The sequence below is a fragment of the Nyctereutes procyonoides genome, unplaced genomic scaffold, assembly GCF_905146905.1.
Source record: "Nyctereutes procyonoides isolate TBG_1078 unplaced genomic scaffold, NYPRO_anot_genome, whole genome shotgun sequence".
NCBI classification, from domain to species: domain Eukaryota; kingdom Metazoa; phylum Chordata; class Mammalia; order Carnivora; family Canidae; genus Nyctereutes; species Nyctereutes procyonoides.
The window spans coordinates 3952326-3965054 of NW_026575036.1; the positions used below are offsets into that span (position 1 = coordinate 3952326).

The 12729-nt window shown below is 37.9% G+C and overlaps 1 protein-coding gene across 9 annotated transcripts in view; it reads left to right on the plus strand.

The window, feature by feature from the left end:
- PLEKHA5 (pleckstrin homology domain containing A5) overlaps positions 1-12729 on the plus strand; it is a 241028-nt gene that overhangs the window by 211709 nt on the left and 16590 nt on the right. For all 9 annotated transcript variants that reach the window (XM_055318819.1, XM_055318807.1, XM_055318808.1 and 6 more), the window contains 2 exons: positions 128-245; positions 12003-12121. In XM_055318819.1, the coding sequence (XP_055174794.1) occupies positions 128-245; positions 12003-12121 (237 nt within the window). The remainder of the gene's footprint in view (positions 1-127; positions 246-12002; positions 12122-12729) is intronic.

Sequence of the window (12729 nt, forward strand, 5' to 3'; positions counted from 1 at the left end):
TACCTATATGCAAGATAGCTGACTGAGGCTTTTAATTTTCAGGTTTTGATCTGAGTCTTTAGAGGCAAACATTTTAAAAGAAACTTGTAGCAATTTTTTTTTTTTAAATGCACGTCTTCCTTTCAAGGGTCCAGATTATAGACTCTACAAGAGTGAACCAGAGTTAACAACAGTGGCAGAAGTTGATGAATCTAATGGAGAAGAAAAATCAGAACCTGTTTCAGAAATAGAAACTTCCGTTAAAGGTCAGCATTTGGAATGTTTTATCTCCTATGTTTTTCAGACATATTAGCAATAAACTCAGTTTACATGTTGGCCCAGTACATATACAGATCTACAATTCCTGTTCTGAAATCTTTGGAATCCAATGAGCTTCTAAACTTAGAAGTTTCAGGTATTAGGAAAATAACATAAAGCACACATTATATGTCATCTTGACTAGGCATGAGTGCACCTCCCCTTTTGAAATTAATTAGTATTTCTGGAATATTCATCCTAAGTGGGATAAAGACTAAAAAGCTTCGTATCAGTCCACGGTAAGTTTTACTGAGAAATAAGTGTGTGCCAAACTTTGGAAAGTTTTCCATTTCGTGAAATTTTGGGGTAGGGAGGTTTAGGCTTTCTTCAGTTTCAGAATTGTACACGAAAGATTAAGAGTTGAGAGACTCCCCAGCTGGCTCATTCGGAGAGCAAATGACTCTTGATCTTGAGGTCATGAGTTGGAGTCCCACAATGGGTGTAGAGTTTGCTTAACCAAATAAGTAAATTAACAGATCCCATGAAAATAATACTCTTACTGGGTGTACTCTGACTTTTTTTATTTTATTTTTTAACAGAAACTCCTTATTTTTATTTCTTTTTTCTTAAGTTTATTTATTTATTTATTTTGTGGTCTCTACACCCAATGTGGGGGTGATGAGTTCAACCCCAAGATCAAGACTTACAGATTCAGGATGCACGGGTGGCTCATTGGTTGAGCATCTGCCTTGGCTCAGGGCGTGATCCCAGATACTGGGATCCAGTCCCAACATTGGGCTCTCTGCAGGGAGCCTGCTTCTCCCTCTGCCTGTATCTCTGATTATCTCTCTGTCATGAATAAATAAATAAATCCTTAAAAAAAATAAAAAAGACTTGTTGACTCTTCCGAATGAGCCAGGCAGGCACCTCTGATACTTTTTAAAATACTGATCATTCTTCAGAGTTGTAAAGAAAAAAGAACAGATGGGGCCCTATTCAAGTTAGGAAAGATAGGGGCAGCCCAGGTGGCTCAGCAGTTTAGCGCCTGCCTTCGGCCCAGGGCATGATCCTGGAGTCCTGGGATCGAGTCCCCCTTTGGGCTCCTTGCATGTGTCTCTGCCTGTGTCTCTGCCTCTCTCTCTGTGTCTCTCATGAATAAATAAATAAAATCTTAAAAAAAAAAAAAAAAAGATTGGAAAGCTAGAAAAGACCAGATATAGTACAGTGCTTCAACCTTGTTTGGATTTTGGTTTTTAAAAAATCTCTAGGAGCATCTGATTGGCTCAGTTAATGGAGCATGTGGCTCTTGATCTGTGAGTCATGAGTTCAAGCCCTACATTAAGTGAAGAGATTTTTTTTTTTTTGAGGTTTTTTTTTTTTTTTAAATGAGTACAATTTTTTCTAAAGATATTCTTGGGACAGTTAGGGAAATGTAAATATGTTCTAGAGATCAACAGTAAATAATATTGTGAGTATATAGGAGAATGTGTAAATGGTTCACCAAAAAGAGGGTATGTGTGTATTCACATACAGTTGATTTGAACAACATAGTTTTGAAATATGAGGGTCCACTTAAATGCAGATTTTTTTCAATAAATACTGTATAGCACTAAAATGTATTTCCCATATGGTTTTCTTTCTTTTTTTTTTTCCCCATATGGTTTTCTTAATAGGATTTTCTTTTGTCTAGCTTACTTCGGCATAAGAATACAGTATATGGGATCCCTGGGTGGCGCAGCGGTTTGGCGCCTGCCTTTGGCCCAGGGCGCGATCCTGGAGACCCTGAATCGAATCCCACATCGGGCTCCCAGTGCATGGAGCCTGCTTCTCCCTCTGCCTGTGTCTCTGCCTCTCTCTCTCTCACTGTGTGCCTATCATAAATAAATAAATAAATAAAAAATTAAAAAAAAAAGAATACAGTATATAACATACAAAATAATGTGTTAGTAGTTACCGGTCAACAGTAGTGTATTAGTAGTTAATTTTTTGATGGATCAAAAGTTATATACAAGGACACCTGGCTTGTTCACTTTGAAGAGCGTGTGGATTCTTGATCTTGGGGTCATGAATTGAAGCCCCATGTTGGGTGTATAGTCTACCTAACAAAAAAAAAACTTACATGCAGATTTCCAACTACATGAAGAGGTCAATGTCAATAACTCCTATGTTGTTTAAAGGTCAACTGTACTTACAAGAGATAAAGTGAATATGGCAAAATGTAATTTTTTAGAAAAATAATTATTGATCATTACCCACCAGACTGATTTTTTTAGAATCTGCTAAAGGATCACGAAGTTTTAGGGACCAAAAAAAAAAAATAAAAAAATGTTTGAGGGACGCCTGGGTGGCTCATTAATTTAGCGCCTGCTTTCAACCCAGGGTGTGATCCTGGAGTCCTGGATCAAGTCCCGCATCGGGCTTCCTGCATGGAACCTACCTATGTCTCTGCCTCTGTCTCTTTCTCTCTCTCTCTCTCTCTCTCTCTCTCTCCCTCTCTCTCCCTCTCTGGGTCTCTCATGAATAAATAAATAAAATCTTTAAAATATACATATATATATATATAAAGTTTGAAAAACACTAAGTGGTAACACTTAGCTTTTCCCATAATTATAATATTTTTTTGTCTTCCATTTTCAGGTTTTGAGGGTATTCTTGTTTTTTCCTTAAAAAAAAATTTGCCATGTTGAAAACATATGCCAATATTTATACACCTTTCTTACTCTCATGAAAATCATTACTTCTCCTTACTGAAAGTCTTTATTAGTTTTACCTTTTCATACACAGATATGTTAAACAGTCTCATAGTCTTAGCCATATCATATTATTATAAATAACACAGGAAACATTAGATTGCAAACAAATGTTTTGGCAGTATAACTGACTATACCCTGGCCATTTCTCTTACAGAAAGTGATTCTAATTTCTGGTTGATATCATTTTAAATTTATTGAGAAGCTTCACCAAGTTGAGGAAAAGTAAAGAAAGGAATGCTCACTTTATGTGCAGGGCGTGCCTTAGTTTGCTTGGGCTGCCATAGCAAAATTTCATAGACTGAGTGGCTTAAACAACAGAAATTTGGGACGCCCGGGTGGCTAAGCAGTTGAGTGTCTGCCTTCTGCTCAGAGCGTGATCTCGGTCGGGGTACAGGGATCAAGTCCCTCATCGAGCTCCCCACAAGGAGCCTGTTTTTCTCTCTGCCTATGTCTCTGCCTCTCTTTGTGTGTCTCTCTTGAATAAATAAATTAAATATTTAAGAAAAAAAAAACAAATTTATATTTACGTTCTAGAGGCTAGAAGTCCAAGATAAAAGTCTAGCAGGGTTCAGTTTCAGATGAGGATTCTCTTCCTGGCTGGCAGATGTCTGCCTTTTGCTATACCCTCACATGGCCTTTTTCTGAGTACAAGGAAAGAGAAAGCATATGTAAGCTCTCTGATGTCTCTTTTTATAAGGTTACTAATCCTGTCGGATCAGGGTCCCACCTTTATGACCTCATTTAAGGTTAATTATAACCTTATAACCTCCTTATAAACTCTGTCTCCAAATAAAGTCACACCAGGGGTTAGGACCTCAGCATGAATTTTAGAAAGACAGAAACAGGAAGCTGCCATGCTGAAGAACATGGCTAGGGAAGTCTGGCCCAGTGCTTTCAGCCATAATCCGGGGAGCAGCAGATGGTTCCAGACATTGGACTATGAAGAGGGCCAGGTGGAGGCCATGTTGGATCGATATTTTGAGGCTGACCCTCCCTAGCAGGTGACTGCCTCCCCTGACCCAACTGCTTGCCTTAGCCCCATTTTGCTAATTCTTCTAATCCCAGACTCTGTCTTAGTACCCTTCCTACCTCATAGCCCCAGGACCAAATTAAAAGGTATGTTTAAAATTCTGGGGGGAATAAAAAGAATTTTAGAAAGACATAATTCAGTTTATAACAAGAGGGATCCAATAAGTTAAAGTGGAACACTAAAATGCCTCATGACAGGACAAAGCTCAGAACCTGAACAAATTAGGAGTCTGATAGGACACCCCCTCAAGTAAACCTGGAACCTGTGAGGGCCATACTCTCAGTAAAAACCAATTAGATTTCATCAAAATGTAAAACTTCTGCCTTATTAGAATGGGAGAAAATATCAGTGTATATGTATCTGACAAAGACTTTGTATTCAGAATGTATAAACAACTCTTGCAAATCAATATAAAGACAACCCAATAAAGGTAGGCAAAAGACTTTAAAACTTAACAAATAAGGTATAGGAGCATATGAAAAAGTTTACAACTGATCGATCATAAATGCAGGTTTGATGCAAATAAAATCACACTTCACACCTTCCGGAATAGCTAAAATTAAGACTTACTACCACGTGTTTGTTAGGACATGGGACCGTTGGAACTCACATACATTTTTGGTGGTGGTAAAGGATAGAACAACAGTTTGACAGTTTCTTACAAAATTAAAATTAAATATGCAATTATCATATCTAGGAATTATATATATTTGCCTAAGAAAAATGGAAACATCATTCCTCAAAAAAACTTACACAAGGATTTTCACAGCAGTTTTAATTCATAATATCAAAAATTGGGGGCAACTCATGTCTGTAAACAAGAGTGCGGATAAATCGTGATATCTTCATATAGTGGGATAGTCCTCAGCAATTAAAAAACACTACTGATAGATGTACATGTGTTACTCTTAGCAACATGTATAAATATAAAAAAATTAAGTGAAACAAGTCAAACATAATGGAGACATGGTAGTGTATGATTCCCTCGTATTAAGTTTGAGAATAGGCAAACTAACCTATTGGTGATAGACAACAAAGAAGTGGTTGCCTTTGGCAGTAGGGTAGGATTGACTGGAAGAGAATCTTGTTCAGTGATGAAGATGGTCTTTATCTTGATTGAAATAATTACAAAGGTGTATGCAGGTGCAGCTAGGGAGAAGAATACATTTATCAAACCTCACCATTTGTGCATTTAAGATCTATGCATTTTAGTTACACATTCTGCCTCAGTAAAACTAGGAAGGAACAGTAAAGACAACAACCAGAGACTTTACCGCTTCCTGTAGTTTGAAAGAGTTCCACAACACTTCAGAGAGAAGGAAAGTGGGCACATATGGAAAGTCTAAAGCAGAGAACTAAAATATTTGATAGCAATAGCATATAAAACAGGAGAAAATTTGTTGGTATTCATATGTGTTAAAGTCCTTGTATTGTTTCAGAGGATGGTAATGATCATGATTAACTTTATACTTCAAAAGTTAATTGTGCATGCTTAAGGGTAAGATAAAGTTAAGAAATAGACTGTAAACAAACTGAACAAGAATCCAAAAGAAAAAACAGGAAGTAGGGGAAATGTAAAGCAAAAAATAGGATGACAGAAATAAGCCTAAATATGAGTAATTATAACAATATAATTAGACTAAATGCTTCTCTTGAAAGAAGAGTATTGTCAAATTGGATTTAAATTTGAAGTATAGCTGTATCATGTTTATAAAAACATCTAAAACTTAAGGCAACAAGAAACTTGAACCTAATATTATTGTGTGAAAATATCAAGTTGTAGAAAGCTACATAACATATAGCTCCACGTATGTGTATGTTAAAAATATGCAATACTGAAGTAGATTTTTTTTTTAGGAATTCAAATATTAGAGAACTATAAAGAAAAATGGGAAAATAAATGCATAATCCAACAGTTAATTACATCTTAGGAGAGACAGGAAAGAAGAAGGGATTAGGGAATGTTGAAAAAAGGCTATTAAAGGTAATGATGATATTTCTTTAACTGTGTGATGACTAAATGGGTAGATAATTCTTTATGCTTGCACATATTTTATACTTCTTCCTTTGTATCTGCTCTGTTTAATAAAAGCAATAAAGAGAAGTCTCTTTCATTTATCCAACCAATAATTTTGTAGTAAGTGCTAAGTAAAAATGTAGGTAGTGTATAAGTTAATGAAATATCAGGCATATAGCCACGATTTGGAGAAACTTTTAAAGCACAGGTTCACAACCAACCACCTACAAACCAGATCTTTGTTCTCCTTTTTGATGAATACACAATACACAGCCAAGATTTTTTAAAAATCAGCGTGTAGGGATCCCTGGGTGGCTCAGCGGTTAAGCGCCTGCCTTCGGCCCAGGGCGTGACCCCAGGTCCCGGGACCGAGTCCCACATCGGGCTCCCTGCATGGAGCCTGCCTCTCCCTCTGCCTATGTCTCTGCCTCTCTCTCTCTCTGTATCTCTCATGAATAAATAAATAAAATATTTTTTAAAAAATCAGGGTTTATACAACACCTGAGCTGACACTTTACAATAGAGTATATTTACATAGCAAAAAAGTGTATGAAAAGAAGTGCAGCGTTTTTAGTTACAGAGAACTGCAGTTGAAGACCACAGTGAGATTCCACTTACAGGCCACATTGCCACATTACCACATTGACCAAGGTTAAGACTGGCATTACCTTTTTAAAGTATCTAAATGTTTTTAGTAGTAGTTCAGTTGTTTTGTTGAGACTTTCCAGATATACAGTGATATCATAATTATAGTTTTCCTTTTTCCCTTTCCTAATTTTATACCTATTCTTTCTCTGGAGCCAGTAGTTGCACAATAATATTAATAGAGAAGTTAGTGGATATCCTAACTCTATAGTTGACTTCAGTGGAAATGCTTTAAAATTTTTCCCATTAATTGTGCTACTGGGTTTGTTGTGGGATATGTACATTGATCATATTATGAAAGTATCTATTTGTTCTCGTTTCAGTAAGTTTTTTTTTTTTTCCTTTTAAAGATTTTATTTAGTCCCTTGAAAGAGAGAGAACACAGGCTAGGGTGGGGAGGGAAGCAGAAGCAGAGGGAGAAGCAGACTCCTTGCAGGGAGCCCAACACAGGGCTCGATCCCAGGACCCTGAGATCTTGACCTGAGCCAAAGATAGATGCTCTATTGACTGAGCCACCCAGGTACCCCAAGGTTTCCTTTCTCATGAAAGGATATTGAGTTTAATTAGATGCATTGCTAGCAATCATATTTTTCTCTTTATATATTAATATATTGAGTCACAGGTACTAAATTTTCTGAATTAAACCATCCATTTGCAAGGCACCTGGGTGGCTCAGTCAGTTAAGGGTCTGACTCTTGGGCAGCCTGGGTGGCTCAGCGGTTTAGCGCCACCTTCAGCCCAGAGCGTGATCCTAGAGGCCCGGGATCAAGTCCCATGTCGGGCTCCCTGCATGGAGCCTGCTTCTCCCTCTGCCTGTCTCTCTCTCTCTCTCCCCCTCTGTCTCTCATGAATAAATAAATAAAATCTTAAAAAAAACAAAAAAAGGGGGGGTCTGACTCTTCAATGCAGGTCTTGATCTCAGGGTTCTGAGTTCAAACCCCACATTGGGCTCCACACTGGGCATGGAGCCTACCTAAATAAATAAATAAGTAGATATTTAAAAATGTTAAAAACCATCCTTTTGCATTCCTAATATAAACCTCATTTATAGTATATTTTTCCTTTAATGTGTTACTAGATTCTATTTGATAATGATTTATTTCATATTTTTGCATTAATAGTTTTAAGTAGTAGTGTCTATGAATATAGGTGGCAGGATTCTTAGCCAAAAAAAAAAAGTGTTGGTTGCTAACATTTTATTAACTTTATTTGAGAGAGAGAGCACACAAGCAGGGGAAGGGGCAGAGGGAGAGGAAGAAGCAACCTCCCCGATGAGCGCAGAGCCTAATGCAGGGCTTGATCTCATGACCCAAGCTGAAGTCAGATGCTTAACTGATTGAGCCACCCGGATGCCCTGTTGGTTGCCAACATTTAAAACTTGGGACTTTGTAGGGGCACCTATGTGGCTCAATCAGTTAAGCACCTAACTCTTGATCTCAGCTCAAGGCTTGACCTCAGGGTCGTGAGATTGAGCTCCACGTTGGGCTTCATGCTGGGCATGGAGCCTACTTTAAAAAATGGGGACTTTGTAGCTCTTCTTTAAAACTCAATAGACAATAGACAGGACACCTGGGTGCTCAGCAGTTGAGCGTCTGCCTTTGGCTCAGGGTATGATCCCACAGTCCCGGGATTGAGTCCCACATCGGGCTCTCTGCATGGAGCCTGCTTCTCCCTCTGCCTGTGTCTCTGCCTCTCTGTCTCTGTGTCTCTCATGAATAAATAAATAAAACCATCAATCAATCAATCTCAATAGAGCTAGGGGCATTTGGCTGGCTCAGTTGGTAGAGCATACAACTCTCAATCTCAGGATTGTAAATTTGAACCCCACCTAAAAAACTCAGTGAACCTAGCGAGAATGCCTGTTTCAATAGCACTTGCTTTCCTGGACCTGAGTAGTTTCTATCCCCTTCAGATAGGTTTTGGGGAGGAAAGTTGCTGTGTATCACTTGTGTAACATTTTTAATCCCTATGGGCAAAGCATTTAGTACATAAGTAGAATAAGGACTACACTATTCTATTTGTGCATATTTTATTCCCTTCTTTTTTTCTGGTTTCTACATAGTCCTAATGCCGCATGATCTGTATTAGATAAATATGACCAGTCAAGTTTATAAGATTTAGCAACTATTTAATAAATGACTTTAACTCATCAGTAGAAATTTTTTGAATTGGAAAAAAGTAAAGAAGTTGATAATTTGTTCCATCAATGCATGTCTTTACTATTAAAATATACCTTGACTGATGTATGTTCTCTATAGGGTTTGGATTCTTCCTCGAAGTTTACCTCTTAAAATTTAGGTGTTTTTCTTTTTTTCTTTATTTTTTTTTAAGATTTTATTTATTCATGAGAGACACAGAGAGAGAGAGGCAGAGACATAGGCAGAGAGAGAAGCAGTCTCCATGCAGGGAGCCCAATGTGGGACTCGATTCCAGGACTCCAGGATCACGCCCTGGGCCAAAGGGAGGCTCTCAACCACTGAGCCACCCAGGCATCCCTTTTTCTTTTTTCTTTCTTTCTTTTTTTTTTTTTTTTGTAATCTCTACACCCAACATGGGGCTCATACTCAAGAACCCTGAGATTAAGAGTTGCATACTTTCCCAACTAAGCCAACTATGAACCCATAGGTGTTGGAGTTGTTTGTTTTTTGACTTACAGTCATAAGCTCTCTTCTGAATAAATTGTCTGAAGTATGCAGATCAATTATGCCATAATTTGTGCCACGTGACCTAAAGTGAGGCTTTTAAAAATGGATCACTAGCTGGGATAATAGAAGCTTTCTCTTTGTTTGAACTGCAAAATTACCTATGTTGTGTATCAACTCAACTCTTCACATTCTTAAATATACAACCTTATAATACTAATAGGGGTTTTTTTAATATGATTTTTTTTAATTTTTTATTTATTTATGATAGTCACACAGAGAGAGAGAGAGAGGCAGAGACACAGGCAGAGGGAGATGCAGGCTCCATGCACCGGAAGCCCGACGTGGGATTCGATCCCAGGTCTCCAGGATCGCGCCCTGGGCCAAAGGCAGGTGCCAAACCGCTGCACCACCCAAGGATCCCTACTAATAGAGTTCTTAAACAATATTAAAACCTGAGCTACCACAAAGATAAACTCAAAATAGATGAAAGATCTAAATGTGAGACAAGATTCCATCAAAATCCCAGAGAAGAACTCAGGCAACACCCTTTTTGAACTTGGCCACAGTAACCGGAGAAGGACAAACAGTGTATGTTCTCATTCATTTGGGGAATATGAATAATAGCGAAAGGGAATATAAGGGAAGGGAGAAGAAATGTGTGAGAAATATCAGAAAGGGAGACAGAACATAAAGACTTCTAACTCTGGGAAATGAACTAGGGGTGGTGGAGGGGGAGGAGGGCGGGGGGTGGGGGTGAATGGGTGACGGGCACTGAGGGGGACACTTGATGGGATGAGCACTGGGTGTTATTCTGTATGTTGGTAAATTGAACACCAATAAAAATTAATTTATAAAAATAAAAAAAATAAAAAAATAAAACCTGAGCTACCAATTGGTGTATAATTGAAAGGAGTTCTAAATGATTGACCTACCATCTGTCTTTGGGGAAGAAATTAGACTTCCTTTTAACTTTTTCCGTTAGTTGATGTAACTGTAAGTAAACCCAAAGAGAACGATGTTTTTCTTTTTCCTTTTTTTTTTTTAAGAAAACCATTGAAATTTTAACAATTTTTTCTTTTACCAGTATCCTCCATGGATAATAGTACACAAGATGACCACAATATAAATGTATACATTTTATATGTTAACTTACTTTTAGTTTTTATTGTTATTGTATTAATGATGTTGTGTTCTATGGTGTATGTTCATTTAGAAATTTTTAAAAACGGGGATCCCTGGGTGGCGCAGCGGTTTAGCGCCTGCCTTTGGCCCGGGGTGCGATCCTGGAGTCCCGGGATCGAGTCCCACGTCAGGCTCCCGGTGCATGGAGCCTGCTTCTCCCTCTGCCTGTGTCTCTGCCTCTCTCTCTCTCTCTCTCTCTCTCTCTCTCTCTCTCTCTCTCTCTGACTATCATAAATAAATAAAAATAATAAATAAATAAATTTTAAAAACACAGAAAGTGACTTGTTATAGTGATTCCCTATAGGGTGACTTGTTAATGTTGTTAGTGGGCTCTTTATTAAAATAATAGTACAGTGTGACTGGAAAGAGAGCAAATGGAAATTAAAGACATGTAGGTAAATTACTTAACCTCTTTGGGTCATGCCTTTCCTGATCTTTGATATGTGAGAGGATTAAAGTACTTTCAATCTCTGAAAATGTTGTGAATGGAAAGAAGGCTAAAGTAGAAGCTCCAGCCATGCTGTTGCTGAGCTATATGGACTTGAGGAAGTAAATTAATGCAGGTAGATATTGCACTTCATTCATCTTTTTTTCTTAAGATTCTTGTGAGGATATATAAGATCCATTGGTTATTACTAATTTTATAATTAATTTTTTTGATGTTGTCTATTACTGTAGAACTTTAGGTCAAGTACATTAGACTACTACATTTTCCCTGTTTCTTTTCAAAAGATAAATCTGCCTTTTAGAGCGCCTTGCTGGCTTGTCAGTAGAGCATGCAGACTCTTAATCTCGGGGTCGTAAATTGAAGCTCCACTGGGTATAGAGATTACTTAAAAAGAGAATCTTTAAAAAAGTAAACAAAAATTAACTTGCCCCCCCCTTTTTTTTGAGAGAGAGAGAGAGTACATGCTAATGAGGGAAGGGGGTGCAGAGGAAGAGGGAGAAAGAATCTTAGGTAGTGCAGAGTTCACAATGCTGAGATCATGACCCAAGCAGAAATCAGGAGTCAGACACTTAACCAACTGAACCACTCAGGCACTCCCAATAAATTTGCCTTTTGATTTTAAAAGTGTCAGAGTGGGGGACTCCTGGGTGGTTCAGTGGTTCAGGCGTCTCCCTTTGGACCAGAGCATGATCCTGGAGTCCTGGAATCAAGTCCCACATCGGGCTCCCTACATAGAGCCTGCTTCTCTCTCTGCCTATGTCTCTGCCTCTCTCTCTCTCTCTCTGTCTCTCATGAATAAATAAATAAAATCTTTAAAAAAAAAAAAAAAAACTCAGAGGGGAACCTGGATGGCTCAGTCAGGTAAGCATCAGACTCTTGATCTCTGCTCGGATCTTGATCTCAGGGTTGGGAGCTTATGCCCAGCATGGAGCCTACTTAAAAATAAAATTAAATAAAATAAAAGCCTCAGAAATTGAGTATGTCAAAAGAAAGCAATGTTGTGTGAAAGATGTTTTGTAGAACTTACTACTCTTTTAATTTTTAGGTTCCCACTTTCCTGTTGGAGTAGTCCCTCCCAGAACAAAATCACCAACACCTGAATCTTCAACAATAGCCTCCTATGTAACCTTAAGGAAAACTAAGAAGATGATGGATTCAAGAACGGTATTTAACTTAGAAGTTAATTTCTAGAAGGATTCTTAAGCCTCTATATTGCTTTCTCATACATAATTCCCCCCTTTTTTTTAGTGTTTCACCAAAAAATTTTTTACATATTCAAGAAAAATTTAGTAATCTTAATTTTTTTTAAATTACATTCGGGAAATTAGCACGTAGGGGACAGACCTACTCAATACCTACTCTAGGTTTGTTTTGATCCAGAGGGTCCACAATTTATAGAATCTATTCTCATATAGCTGCCCTATGTTACATCTCCTGACACCTCTCTAAGAATTTCTTTGATGAAAGTGATAGACATATCCTGTGGTCAACTAAGGTAATGGATTTCCAAGCTTACCTGAGTTTAGAGGGCTTTTAGCTATGGTAGATTTGGAGTTTGCCAGTCCTCTGGTGACCCTGAAAAATGTGAACTGAGATTGGGAAATAAATTCTGTATTTCACATATTCACCTGAGATCCATTTAATTCAGCCTGCTGTAAACCAGTATAAGCTTGGTTATTTTGGGAACATTGTCAGGATACTTAACTCCTTTCACCAGGTAGTCTCAGAAATTTGGGTGCAAAGAATGTGGGTTTTTTAAGATTTTTTTTTTT